General features: G+C 35.1%; 1 protein-coding gene across 3 annotated transcripts in view; it reads left to right on the top strand.

Annotated features, from left to right (window-relative positions):
- Positions 1-14973, top strand: part of MAPK10 (mitogen-activated protein kinase 10) — a 110647-nt gene that overhangs the window by 79017 nt on the left and 16657 nt on the right. For 2 of the 3 annotated variants that reach the window (XM_044680368.1, XM_044680369.1), the window contains 2 exons: positions 6615-6797; positions 11752-11876. In XM_044680368.1, coding sequence (XP_044536303.1) covers positions 6615-6797; positions 11752-11876 — 308 coding nt within the window. The remainder of the gene's footprint in view (positions 1-6614; positions 6798-11751; positions 11877-14973) is intronic. The other variant, XM_044680370.1, reaches the window with a different exon arrangement.

The raw sequence follows: 14973 nt of genomic DNA, 5'->3' as shown, positions 1-14973 counted from the left end.
TTCTTCTGTTAGAATGTAAGCTCCTAGAAGGGCAGGAACTTCTTTCTTTTGGTCTGTATTAGCCTTTTACACTGTAAATAACACACATTAAATACTTAATAAATGCTGGTTAACTTGACTTCCATACAGATTCTAGGTTTTGTTGCCTTTTAAATTGTTCTTTTCTGGTTTTCATTTCTATTTTGAACCATTCTGTAATCTCTCCCCTCACCCCCACCAGGTCTGTTAGAATTCTATGGAGTTCTTCGTCTCATCAGGCATTGGTTCAATTTCCTTTGTCTTAACAGTTTTTATTCAGAGAACCTTGTAATATCTTTGAGAAGTTAATACTGATTTTCCCGGCTACTTTTAGGATTGTCTGTTGACTTAGCTGTGGTGCTCTGCATTTTTAATCAGAAAGTTTCCTCTTAAAACCTTTTTGTGTTTGTTTCTGCCCCCTTTCCCCCCTGTCTCTGACTTTTTGACTTGTTCCTACATCCCCACAGCCTCATCCCATATTGGGGCACTTTAGGGTTTATCTACCTGGCTTCCTAGGTTGAATAACTTGTGGGGAATTAGTCTCTGCTCCTTTCGGCTTGATGTAGCCTCTAATGCTAGCCTCTTGCCTCAGTTCCTCCCTAGACTCTTTTTTTCCTTCTCTGGCTGGACCGAGCACTTTTTTGCTCAATTAAAGAAAGAAAAGATGTGTTTTCTGGGGGAAAAAAAATTCTCTGCAGCCTGAGGGATCCCTAACCAGCATGTTTCTCCTGTTCCCTTACCTGTCTGGGCAAAACCTAGGAATGCTGTTTAATATAGTTATAGGGCAGGCAGAAGGGAAAGTGTGCCAGCAAAGTCTCTGCAGTAAGATATCCCAATATGTTCTCAGGAAAAGTCCTTCAGTCCTGTGTATTCTTGCTAACAGCCTAGAGAAGGGTAGTAGATGGGCACTGATCGAGTATTCCATGGAGCCACTTTTCCTGCTGTTAATTCGTAAAGATTTTTACCTTGCTTTGGTTCTCTTTATTTTTGTATTGTAACTTTAGTTCTAATGGTTTTATGTCGAGAGTGTAGACCTCCTTTGGGAGAAGTAGGGTTGAAAGTTAGGGGGTCATTGTGGGAAGTAGCTAATCTGACCTTATTTTGGTTCTATGTGCCAAGAAAACATTTTTATATTTAAAACCTTGACAGAACTTCATCTCTACTTGCTATACCACATTGAGAGGCTATTAATATGCTACAAGAGAGGCATTGTAGTTCAATGGAAAGTACTACTTTGGATTCACATTCTACCTCTATCATTTATACATGTGAAACTAAGCAAATCCCTTAAACTCTCTGGACCTCAGTCTCCATATCTGTAAATGAAAGGATTGAACTAGTTGGTCCCTATGATTCCTTTAAGCTCTAGGCCTGTTATCCTATGAGTTATATTTGCAGCATGGGCACTCAAAAATCCCTTTGATGATTTCTTTTATTCTCTGATTTTTGTTTATTTCCTATGATATGGTATCATCTAAGAAGCATTCCAAAGAAGTTATCACATCTTTTCAGTTTTAAATGTCATGATTCATTTTCATTTATTCCAATTTATATTTTCATATCTTTAGGTGGTGAAATTATCTCTATTTTTTTTAATTGCCTCAATTTTCTTTTGATATTTTCAGAACTTAAAGACAAATTGATTCCTTTGTGAAAATTAGGCTTTTTAGTGGCCAAGCTAGATACATTATAATTTTTAATGAAAATAGGCATTTTTTCTAAGAGAGAGGAAAGTATACAGTTTTTCTTATTTTCTTAGCTTACTCTAGAATAATTTAAAGTTTTCCTTAAACCTTATTATACAGATCAGTTAAAGAACTTAAATTTATGTTTTGAAAAATAGATATTAAGGATAGGTTTGATGACCGTGTTGGCAAACTAAAGAAGTGATGACGTAATTGTAAGTCAGATGATGACTTAGTTATCATTTTGATTTGAAGTCAATTATCCTGCAATAGTAAATGCTCAATCATATTCCTTTTATGCTACAAAGATTTCTTTTATGTAAAATGGAATGTTTCACATTTTATAGTTATATAAATATGCCATATAAATAAAAATAAAAATATATAAATATACATATAATATAATATACATATAATAATAATAGTTAGCTATTCAAAAAGTGCATCTTCTCTTACTAAGTTGCTAAGAGAAAGAATTCTTCATATGAATTATATTTAGTGTATTCAGAAATTTTTATGTTAACACAGGAATTTATAGGAGACAATAACATCAACCTTATTAAGTATGCCTCTCAATTTCATACATATATGATTTACTTTGAGATTTATGAGCTGATTCCTAAGAAATTCTTTTGCATTGTTTTACATGACAACTTTAAGTCAGTTTTTACTATCTTGTTTTCCTTTGGTTATTATTACACTTTTTTTTTTTTTTAACCCTTGTACTTCGGTGTATTGTCTCATAGGTGGAAGAGTGGTAAGGGTGGGCAATGGGGGTCAAGTGACTTGCCCAGGGTCACACAGCTGGGAAGTGGCTGAGGCCGGGTTTGAACCTAGGACCTCCTGTCTCTAGGCCTGACTCTCACTCCACTGAGCTACCCAGCTGCCCCTATTATTACACTTTTTAAGAAAAGCATAAAACGGTTTTTGCTCTTTTCCACCTTCATTTCAATTCTTGACAATTTTTAGCAGTTAAAACTGAGCTGCTGACTTCTTCCCCACCCCCACCCCTTAGCATTGTTGAATTATATGTTAAATAGAGAGAAATTGTGCTAATTTTTCTTTCAGTTTCAGTGGGAACATCAGGCATAGCGTCAGTTATTATATAATAAGAAGCTTCATGTTTTACCTAATATGATACTACTTTTTGCTCTACTTTACACCTGCATTTTCAGTGAATAAAGTTTATCTTGTCTTTCGCCAGAGATGACAAATCTCATTCAGTTGACCTATTTAAAATATCTTAGAGTGCTGCCCCAAGAAATCCCTAAGACTATTACTGTTTTATTTTTGAAAAATAGCCTGAATGTCATGTATCTCACTAAGCTTTGCAACTAGAACTTTTCAGGTGAAATTTCTATTGTTTAGGAACCACACATAGTTTTAAAAATTAGTCATTACTTTCTTGAAGCAGATGTTAATAATTTATTATATGCCTTTCCAGTGTACAGTCTCCAGTGGAGATCTTTGCCGATGTGTTCAATTGTAAAGAATACTACTACTAAAATTCACAAAACTAGTGGTAAGGTGGACGAAGCTTTAAATTGCTCTCCAAGAATGCTAGTTATTATTTCTTTCTTTTAAAAAGTCGTATAGATTATTTTATGTCACTGTAGCTTCCAAATAACTTCCTCAAACATAATAGTAGACATTCTACTTTTGTAACAATTGAGTACTGTTAAGCCAAACAAATCAACACATTGAAATGTCTGAAAATGTATATCTCATCCTGAACCTAGAATCCACCACCTACCTTGGAAGTGAGAATCAATTGGTGCATTGATAAGAGTTTTGGGTCCTTCAGTGTGGTTTCCTTTCACATTATTGCTTCTCCTTTCATTATTATTTCTTAATGGATTAGGGAAATAATTGCAAGCGTTCTGTGAAATGGTTTTTTCTTTGAAATGGTTTTTTCTTTGAGGATGAAAAACAGCAAATGCTTTAAATCTGAAAAATACATCTTTGAAAATTTTCTTTTAGCTATTAGTTATGTGATCTATATGCAGTCTCAGAACAATCATATCATTGTCATTTCTATCCGTGTGTGACATACTATTGAAATCTTAGACATAGATAGAGCTGATCAGTCAATAAGTCCATAAGTATTAAGTGTCTACCATGTTCCAGGCACTGTACTAAGTGCTGGGGATGTAACATGTCAATAACTAGATCCATAGTGATTTTTCACTTAAGTTGGCATTATTTAGGTTCTCATCTTTGTCAGCTTTCAGAATCTCCAGTACTAGTGCAAAGAAAAGCCCAGGGTTTCAGAAAGTGTTGATTAAAGTTTAAGGAAGTTTTAGGCTTTCTAAAGAGGAAGGTAGGAAGTTTTACATGCTTATAGAGCTATTTAGGTGGTATACTGGATGGAGTAATAGTCAGGAAGACCTAAGTTCAAATCCAACTTCAAATGCTTACTAGCTGTGGGACCCTGGGTAAGTCACTTAACCTCTAGGGATCTAAAATTCCTCCTTTGTAAAATGGAGTTAATAATAGCACCTACCTCCCAGAATTGTTGGGAAGATAAAATGAGATAATATTTGTAAAAAAATTAAAGAAATGCCTTGAGTGCTTAATAATGTTTGTTTTTAAAAAATAGGTTATCAACTGTATTTGGAAAGATGCTTATTTTTTCCTCATGAAGTTAGAATTAGTTTTGAGTTTCCTTATGATTTCCAAGCTTAATTTCAGATTCTAGTATTCTTTTTGTAACAAGTTTTTAAATTGAGCAGTTTTTAAATTCAGCTGCATATTGAATTTAATAAATTGAATGGGAAATTATTGTTTAGTTATTCAGAACTGTGTTCTGAATGGTAAAATCTAGTTTCACACCTTTATGGTTATAAAAACAGAAGTCATAATTATTTTATGTTGGATTTCTGAATGTTACTAACATAGAATGCTCTATGTAATAATCTGGAGATGCATTCAACTGGATTAATGTTATTTGACTGGCAATAAGCTTTGTTTTACATCCCATTACATTAAGTCCATGATTTTTTTTTAGGTTTGTGCATATTTATGGTTTCTTGCTTTGTGAATTTGGATTATATTTTACAGATACTATTATGAGGAAGTGTTATTGATTTTTGGAAATATATTTATGGGGTGATGCATCTGTATCATTAGGAGACTTAGCTCTTTTCATTTCAAATGCCAAGATTTTATGAATTTAAGCTATTATTTAATAAAGAAAAAAATAAGTAGTTGCATAAAGGAGAAGGCACTAGCAATTGGAGGAAAAGCCTTAAAAAGGAGGACAAAATTTCAGTAGTGTTATGAAGGAAGCCAGGGAAACTAAGACGGGGGCGTAATAAAACAAGAAAGTAGAAAGGGAAAAAAAGCAAAGAAAAGGTGAAACATGTTCCAGGCATGGAGGACAGCCAGTGCAAAGGCACAGAAATAAGAGTTGGCATGAATAGGCAAAGGACAGCAAGTAGGCGGTGGAGTGTACCAGAGGAGCAGGACTTGTGATTTCTTTGCTATAGGTATTAAATCCTCACAGTCTCTGCAATATTAAGGAATTGCCTACAATAGGTGAGAGGCTAAATGACTTGCCTGGGAAAACACAACTCCATTTAGAGGTGGGAATTGAACCCAGGTGTACTGGTTTGGAGACCAACTTGTTACATACTGTGACATACTACTCAAATTAGATGGATATTTGAAAAAGTAATTGATCTCATTTCATTTTAAGATGATGGATTGAACCATAATAGAATTTAAGATTCTTCTTGGCATCCTTGATATCAAATTTTATAAAAATTAGTCAAATCAATGTTGTTGTCATCAATGATATAGAGGAATATGAAATTCTGAACAATTGACTTGCTAGAGACTCCTCCCCTCTTTTGGCCCATAACAGTTTGCCTCAGTTTTCAGCAAAGTGTACATTTACTGATATTTCATGGTCAGTATCAAATTGATGCTATATGGATTAATACATGTCACAAGAAAAGTATTTCATATGAAAATGAAATTATTTTAGTTTTGTAGAATAGAAAGAATGAGAAAGATAATTTATGAAAAACATGAAAAAAGTAGCATTTTAAACAAACTTCCTATCTTAAACTAAGAATTGGGGAATCTTAATGGAAAAACATTCAATCCAGGATTCTAATTCTCGAAGTTATGTGACAGCCACTCACATATCATTTCCCCTTCTAAATCAGGTTTTCCTCTAGGAAAAGCGTGATTAATCTAACATTGATTAAATGTTTCTATCGGCTGGGGATATGAAAATGAAAATAAGCAAAACTAGCACAGATTGATCTTAAAGGAGCGCCAAGAATACGCCAAGTATTCTTGTACAAGACGTGTGCATAGATAAGACAGGGGCCAGGTCTGTGATTTCATTGGTATGGGAGAAGGGGCATTGTATTCCACACTTCAGGAAATATCCTGTGAAGAAACTCCTTCTACCAAAGCAAATCAATACTTTCTCTGGTTCTCAGAGAGTTTCCAGAATGCCGAGAAGAAATTAAATGATTAACTCAGAGCTCCACAGTCCGTCTATGTCAGAGATGGAAAATGAACCTAGATCCTTCCAGATTCTAGACTAGCTCTCTAGCCACTGTGCCACGTCTCATATACAATTGAGTAAATACAAAATCATACAAGGAATGAACTCATGTAAAAACTGTCCAGTATCTGATTACATTACCCTGAAATCCCAGAGTTATGCTTTGTTTGTTTTGGGGGCGAGGGAGAGAAGTTTAAAATGTTTAATCCAATCATCAGGACAGAGTCCAAAAAGTAATTGTCATCAGAGATTGAAATTTCAGTAGGAATTCATTGCTTATAAATTCTTGTTACAAGAACTCAGGAACCTGAGAAATAATTAGTCACGTTGTCAGGTAGCAATAGCTAGAAGAGTATACTTTTTTTTCCCCTTAACTCTTTGCTCCTCAGATATTGACCAGTGGAACAAAGTAATTGAGCAACTAGGAACACCATGTCCAGAATTCATGAAAAAATTGCAACCCACAGTAAGAAACTATGTGGAGAATCGGCCTAAGTATGCGGGCCTTACTTTCCCCAAGCTCTTTCCGGATTCCCTCTTCCCTGCTGACTCCGAGCACAATAAACTTAAAGGTATGCTAAGAAAAAGCTTTTTATGCCATAATGTGAAACAAGATGGAATTTGTAACTACCCACTCCTTCCTGGAGTGGTCTTTTCTTTCTTTTCTAAGAAGGGATGGAGTCATGAGCATCATATTTGGAAAATGAAAGAAGGAAGGCAAATAAATTCTAGATAATATGAAATAAAATAACATCTTTTATTTAATATTTAGAATGTATAACATGTTCATGTTGAACTGTAGGAGGTAAAAATAGACTTTAATGAATCCAATTCTTATTATCTACCCCCCTGAGCTCATGCTTCCTTTCCTTTCTTTTTCATGTTTGACTTGTGTATTATAATAATTACATCATTATTAATTGTGTTTATTTAATTATTATATTAATGTTGCAAACATTTTACATAGGTTATATTATCTGAATTTCACAACTGTGTGATATAATTACTGTGATGATGATTATTATTGTTATTCCCATTTTACAAATAAGGAAACTAAATTTTGATAGGGTAAGTGACTAGCCCATAGTCACACTTCTTTAAGAAGTGGACTTTGAATCCAGGTTATCTTGACCACTATTCCTTTATGCCATGTTCTGTGTTTTCTTCTTTGTTCTCTCTCTTTCTTTCTTTCTCTTCCCTCCTCTTTCTTCCTCTTTCTGTCTCTCTGTCTCTGTCTCTGTCTCTGTCATCTTTTCCTCCTTCCCTCTTTCTCCCTCTTCCTCTCTCTTTCCTTCATTGTCTCTCTCCCCCCTCTCTATCTCTTTCTCTCTCTGTTCTTCTCTCTCTTTTCCTCCCTCTGTTCCTCTCTTTCCCCTCTCTTCCCCCCTCTCTCTCTTCCCCTCTCCCCTTTCTCTCTTCCTCTCCCTGTCTCTGTCTCTCTGTCTCTCTCTGATCTACATACACGTGTTCACACAGAGGAAAGATTTCCAATAAAATGTTTGTTTGAGAAGCTTTCCAAAATTTTATGAGTTTTTAAGGCACTTGAACACCTATGAGCTTATCTCACTTGTATGGTTTTAGACTAATAGATCTACCTGTGAATAAAAGTGGTGAATGAAATTCAACTTCAGGAGCAAACTTATGGCCACTAAAACTATGGTTTTGCCTTTAACAGTGAATTCTTACTGCATGAAATTATGCTCAAATCCATTAGAGGTCACCTCCTGAGAATCTAACTACCAGAACAAAATCCTAAATTTTAATTTTTAAGAAGATTTACATGTTTTTCTATTAAAAGGCAGAGAAATGCTATATCAAAGGAGGAAAAGTATAACTAATCCTTGCTATTATATTTCACTTAAGTGACTAAGAGCCAGTGCCCTAGATTTGATGGGACAATGAGACAATGAAAATGAATTTGTTTCCCCCATGGCAAACTTTACTCAATGAAAAAAGTTTTAAGTTGAGTAAACTTGGGTAACCAATAAATATAGGGAATCTAAGATAACATATTTTAGGAAAGAACATGTTCTATTTTCTTTGACCTTGTTTCTGTTTTTCAGAATGTCTCCTAATCAGATGGGTATCACAGTTCCTACTTTTTAATGTTCTGTATCTGAGAAAATAGAAATTTTCTAATGGCAACCAAGTGTAAGAAAGGAAAAATTGTAAAAAGAAAGCATTATATTAGTTTGTAGTGGTAAACATTTCAAAAACTAAAAAAAAAGATTGATATTGCATTGGTGGATCATTTGAGATGTAAGGTGATATGAGAAAGACTATAGAGTCAATGCATATTTCCAAATATTTTATTTTATACTTTAATGATTGGGATACTTGTGACATATGTAGCACCTCTCACATTTTGTCTTCAGTTTTCTTATTTGTAAAATGACAGAGTTGGATTAAATTATCTCCAAAGCCTTTTTCAGTTCTAAGTCATATCATCAGGAATTAATGAAATTCAGCAAACATGTGTAAAGGACCAACTGTGCATATAGTACAATGCTAAGTCTTAGGGAAGATTGAAATTTTATCCAAGATTTGGACACTACCTCACTAGAGCTACTAAAACACAATAATACATGGAATATGTATTAGAGAAATATAGAAAAGTCATTACAATAGGGGAAAACAGTAAAGTTTTTTTTAAAGGAGGTGGTATTTCAATTGTATTTAAAAGAGGAACAAAAACATTCAATTTCTCAGAGATTTTTTTCAATTTACAGATTAATAAAACATCAAAGTCTTCCTCATCTCTTTCAAAAAATAACAACAGGGGCAGCTGGGTAGCTCAGTGGAGTGAGAGTCAGGCCTAGAGACAGGAGGTCCTATGTTCAAACCTGGCCTCAGCCACTTCCCAGCTGTGTGACCCTGGGCAAGTCACTTGACCCCCATTGCCCACCCTTACCAATCTTCCATCTATGAGACAATACACCAAAGTACAAGGGTTTAGAAAAAACAAACAAAACAAAAACAACAACAACAACAAACAACTCTTACCTTCTGTCTTATATAATCAGTACTGTGTATCAGTTCCAAGGCAGAGGAGTGGTAAAGGCGAGGAAAGGGTCACACAGTGAGGAAGTGTAAGGGAGTAAAAAGGGGCTTTGGTTTGGTGGATATTAAAAGGTTTGGTCACCAGGGAATTGAAGAATTATCAATCCCCAATTAAAGAATAACCTCAAGTCAAAATAACCTTTCTGGAAGTTTACTTACAAATGGGGAGAGGAAGAGAAAATAAGAAAATCAGAAAGAGGATAAGATAGGATAAGTAACCTAACACACTAGGTAATTTGCTCCAGTCCCCTAGTTTAACCCAGGAAGATCTAATTAGTCCTCAGTCGAGCGAGGCCTAGCTTTGAGGCCAAGGCCAGAGAGCTGGAGGGCTGGAGGGCCAGAGGGCCTCAGAGGTGAATGAAGCAAAGGTTTTAGTCACAAAGACTCTTTTGAAAGGGAAGTTCCTTAAGAGAAGTTCAGGAAGATTTAGTCTTTATACTCACCACGTGAAATTCCAAAGGAAAGATTTAAGAACAGTCTCACCAAGTTCTCAGGGTCCCAGGTCCAGCGCTCCTTCAAGTCCAAGTCACGAACAAGAAGTCCTTCAGGTCCAAGACATGAACAAGAAGAGTTAAGCTGAACTCCCTGAACTCTCTTTTAAAGGGGATTCTTTTGTATCACTTCCTGTGCCTTCCTCCTAGTTTACGTGTCCAATCACAATAGACACTTTTCTTAGGACTACCCAGGAGGCAGTCAGCAAATTCTGATTAGTCACTCACTCTAGCACATGTGGGTCACAGATCTCCCAACTAGTGAGTTAAGTAGAGTTGTTCACACTTTTGGTGATTAGATTTGAGAATGGGCAAGGTAGATTTAATATCATTATCACAGAAGTCTATGAGGCTAGATTTAAAGCCAGGACCTCTTCTCTCTGGGCCTCTCTCAATCCACTGAGCCACCTAGCTGCCTACTTTCCCCTTCTTTTTTGTTTCTTATTATAAGTAGTCTTTAATAACGTTAATTCATAACTTCAAAAACACCAACTTTCTTCCTAGGTAGAGATTAGTTACTAAATAAAATGAATAGTACAGTATCTCTTTATTTGTTTTAATTTGAAGATTTAGAAGAAGATTCTTTTACAAATTTGTCTTTTTAATTTTCACTAAAAAGCCAAATGCATTTGAGTATACCTCTCAGTGGTGTCAATTCAAATAGGAACAGATATCTGCAGCTCTATATTGATTCAGAAAACCACAAATTAACATTATCTATGTTGTTCTGAATATATATTGAGGGACAGTGAATGGACAGTGAGTTGGATACTCTTAGATGTTCTCTGTTCAGTAGATAGCCTTGTGCTTTATGTCTAAATTTCTTTTTCTTGTTGTCTTCTTTTTGTTTTAGTACTGTTTTTGGCCAAATAATATTTTAAGTTTAATTATATTAATTGCACAGTTTCCCAAAGAAGAAGAATGAAAGATAAGGGGCTAAAGGCAGTACAACACAATGAAACATACAGGAATTCTGGAGTTAGGGGACCTGGGTTCAGACCTAAGTCCCACCCTGGGACTTCACTAACCTCTGGGGCATTGGAAGAGACACATCAACTTTCTGGGAATCAGTTTTAAAATGAGGAATTCGAATTAGAGAATTTAGGAGGTCCCTTTTAAATTTAAATCTATGGTCCTACATTATCCAAAAAAGGGGCAGCAATCATTGATCTTCAAACTGGAGTCTCTGCCCCAAGTCATATCATTTAGAACAGACCATCTACCTCTCTTTTTCTAGTAAGTAAAATCAAAAAACCCAAGTGTCCTCCAATGGACAAAAAGATATTTTTACTTAAAAAAAAGGATTAAAAAACCAATGATCATTTTCTCATCATGCTATTAGAAAAATAATTTCATTGCTTTTGACAGAAAAATTACATAATATATTCATTATAATCACAAAATTAATAAATCATGATATTGATAATATGCTTCTTCATAGTTAAGTGATTTAGAATAGTAATTTTCATAGACTCAAGATGTTAGATATCTTTCTACCATTAACTTCACTCTTCCTAGTAACATAATAAAAAGAATACATTTCTAATATCCTTGCACCAGTAGCAGTTGTTCAGAGTTATTATTACACTTAGCAAATTTATATGAATGAAATACAATTGTCAAAACACAGATCTAACAATACATACTTATCAACAAATGAATACCTAAATTAGATAAATCTGTGTTCAGGGATATATGACTTAGGATATCAAAGGAAGGAAGTCTCACAGTGTGTTAGCCCTTCAGTCTCCTTAATAAAACAAATTGTAGAGATATATGGAAATAAAAAGTTCACTTTATTTTCTAGAAGGTCAAAAATCTGAATCAGTGTTTGAAATGAAGATTCATATTTGATTCAAACCAATTCATACTTCTTTCTTTCCCCTTTCTTTGCCTTTGCACTATCTTTTCTCCATCATTAATCACTTAGAATTTTACTTTTTTGGCAATCATTTTTTTTCTCTCATTGTTTCAGCCAGCCAAGCCAGAGATCTTTTGTCAAAGATGCTAGTCATTGATCCGGCCAAAAGGATATCAGTGGATGATGCCTTACAGCATCCATACATCAATGTCTGGTATGATCCTGCAGAAGTGGAGGCGGTAAGGAAGCACTCTCTCTTTTCCTGTTCACTGATGGAATGTAGCCATATTTTATCAAGCTGTGAAAGTTGGAAAGTAATCATGGGCCAAATGAAACAAACTAGATTTTTTCCCTCTTCGTATAATTCATTTAATATTTTATCTTTTCTCTAACTTGAAAGAAATTACTTTATGTTCTTTGTGTTCCTCATGTCACAGTTTCTTGAGGTAGAAGGTTGCTTAATCCAAGAAAACCTATTAGTGTGAAATCTCTAGTCTCTTCTTGGGTATATTTAAGCCAATCATAACATTCCTGCTGGATTTCTTAGTAGGGTAGAAAAGAATACATAGAATTGGTTGCTTGTTAGTATTTAATTTAAAAAGAATTCCTGGTGACCATACTGGTAACTCATACCACATTAGAGCATCAGAACTCGCAATGCTTCCATCATTAGCCAGTGAAGATCTTGTGTTGCCAGGAAAACAAATTCAAATGCTATCTTACTTTGTTGCAAATGTGGGTGAAAGAGAGGAATTTTTTTCTGTTTAGCTTGACAATGTAGCAGCCCTATATTTATTTATTCTTTTTTTAACTAATTACATGTAATAAATTTCCATACAAGTTTTCCTAAGTTATATGATTGAATTTAATCTCCCTCCCTCTCATCCCTTCCCCTTCCTGGTGTTGGCAGTCCTACATTTAGAAGGAGGCAAGATGCACTTGACCTAGGTGTCCAAAGGAGTTTTATTAAAAAGATGCTTTTATGACTAGAGAATGGGAATGACTATTGCTGTCATCCAAATTCATATCGAGACAACATGACTGCAACTTTCCACATTGGAAATGTATGGTGGATCTAAAGATGGTTTTCCATCTCTAAGATCATTCCTAATGCTTGGGAATTCCAGAACAGCGATTGTTGTGGAGCAAGGTCCTACTGTTACCTCTGTTCCAAATCTACCCTTTGGGATCTTTGTAGGCAGAAATTAGTTGAGAGTATGAGAGTGAATTTTTCCCCATTAAGCAAGGTTGGCTAACAAAAGGGATGTGAAAGGTCTCATCTATGATGCCATGATATCTGGGTCTGGCTGAAGACAAGAAGATACAAGCTTTTCTTCTTCCTTCTTCCTTCTTCCTTCTTCCTCCTTCCTCCTTCCTCCTCCTTCTCCTTCTCCTTCTCCTTCTCCTTCTCTTTCTCCTTCTCCTTCTCCTTCTCCTTCTCCTCCTTCTCCTTCTCCTTCTCCTTCTCCTTCTCCTTCTCCTTTTCCTTTTCCTTCTTCTTTCTTCTTCCCTTACCTTCCATCTTAGAATCACTACTGAGTATTGGTCCTAAGGCAGAAGAGTGGTAAGGACTCAGCAATGGGGGTTAAGTGACTTGCCCAGGGCCACACAGCTAGGAAGTGTCTGAGAGAGCCCAGATTTGGACCTAGGACCTCCCATATCTAGGCTTGGCTCTCAATTCACTGAGTCACCCAGTTGCCCCCTAAACCTTTTCTAATTAATATAGCTATGTAAAAATGTGTGTGTGTGTGCCTGATTACAAAACTCCCTGGGGATTGCAGTTCTGCCCATTTTGATAAGAAAAGAAACTAATACCAAAAATCCTCAGATTTCAGCATAGAGACAGATAGATGGGTGGAAGTTTCAGAGTTTGGGGATTCTTGAGGAAAACAAGGAGAGATAAAGGGAGAATTAGCAGTCATCTCATGGCCACAACATGACCATGATGGTAGCCCATGCCCCTTCACCTTAAACCAGGAATAATGACGTTTAAATGAATAGACTAGAAGATGTGTGTGCACGTGTGTGTGCACGTGTGTGTGTGTGTGTGTGTGTGTGTGTGTGTTTATAATTATAGGTGCTTGTTCCCAGAATTAGGTGTGCCTAGAGAAACAAACCTACTAGGGGAACAAATGGGTGGGTTTTAACTTCCCCTAGCCTTATTTCCACTTATATTTTTATAAATTTATTCTGGTCAAGAATGTTTTTCCTCCAGATTTAACAACATTTCTCATAAACACTTATAGCAGATCCTGCCCTTATGTTGGCAGAAATAGACCTTCTCAGAATTAATACATCAAAAATAAATTTGAAATAATTTGATGTCTAGTCCCATATGAAAACAGGCATCCATGAGAATAACTTTTAAGAAAAAAAAGTTGACAAATGGATTTGAAATGTTATGACTTAGTTAAGTATTAGATAAAATGATCAGTTGAGTTTTTATGATCATCTCATTTAGCCAAAGACTTTCTTATGCATAATTGTGAAAGGTGTCTACTTCCTTTCTTTGCTAATTGGATAGGATTTTTCATATCTAGCTCATGTATCCATTGAAAACATTTTATTATATGGTGTGAGATGCTAATCTAAATTTAATTTCTCCCATATTGTTTTTCAATTTCCCCAGCATTTTGTCAATATGTAACAATTTTGGTTTTTCACACAGTATGCTACTGTGTTCAGTTGCTTCTGGATCTTGTACACCTAATCTATTCAGTACCATGTGTTTTAGTTGATTACTGCTTTGATGCTACAGGTTGGTGTAGTAATAAAATCCTGTTTCTTTTTATAAGTTCAATGGATTTCCCCACTTTATTTTTAAGTTTTCTATTTTTTGCTTCTCTGATTAGTCTATATTTGATTATATGGTTTTTTACTTTTTTTCTAGATTTTTTTAGGTGCTTAATTCATTTATCTATTATTTCTTGTTTTTTATTTTTGCAGTTTTTTTCTTAATGAAAGAGTTTTGATATATGAATTTTCTCCATAAGGAAACTTTGGGCATATAATGTCACATTGCCATTTTTCTAAAAATAAAATTATTTCTTCCTATAACTTATTTTTTGACATACATATTCTTTAGGATTATGTTATTTCTTTTATTTATTTATTTATTTGGAATAGCTCTTATCTTATAATTTTATTTATTTATTTGTTTTTTAAACTCTTACCTTCCCTCTTAGAGTCAATACTGTGTATTGGCTCCAACACAGAAGAGTGGTAAGGGCTAAGTAATGGGGGTCAAGTGACTTGCCCAGGGTCACACAGCTGGGAAATGTCTGAGGCCAGACTTCAACCTATGACCTCCCATCTCTAGGCCTGGCTCTCAATCCA

The sequence above is a fragment of the Gracilinanus agilis genome, chromosome 6, assembly GCF_016433145.1.
Source record: "Gracilinanus agilis isolate LMUSP501 chromosome 6, AgileGrace, whole genome shotgun sequence".
NCBI lineage: Eukaryota > Metazoa > Chordata > Mammalia > Didelphimorphia > Didelphidae > Gracilinanus > Gracilinanus agilis.
Note: the sequence above shows the minus strand (reverse complement) of the source record. Positions and strands in the feature narration are given on the sequence as shown.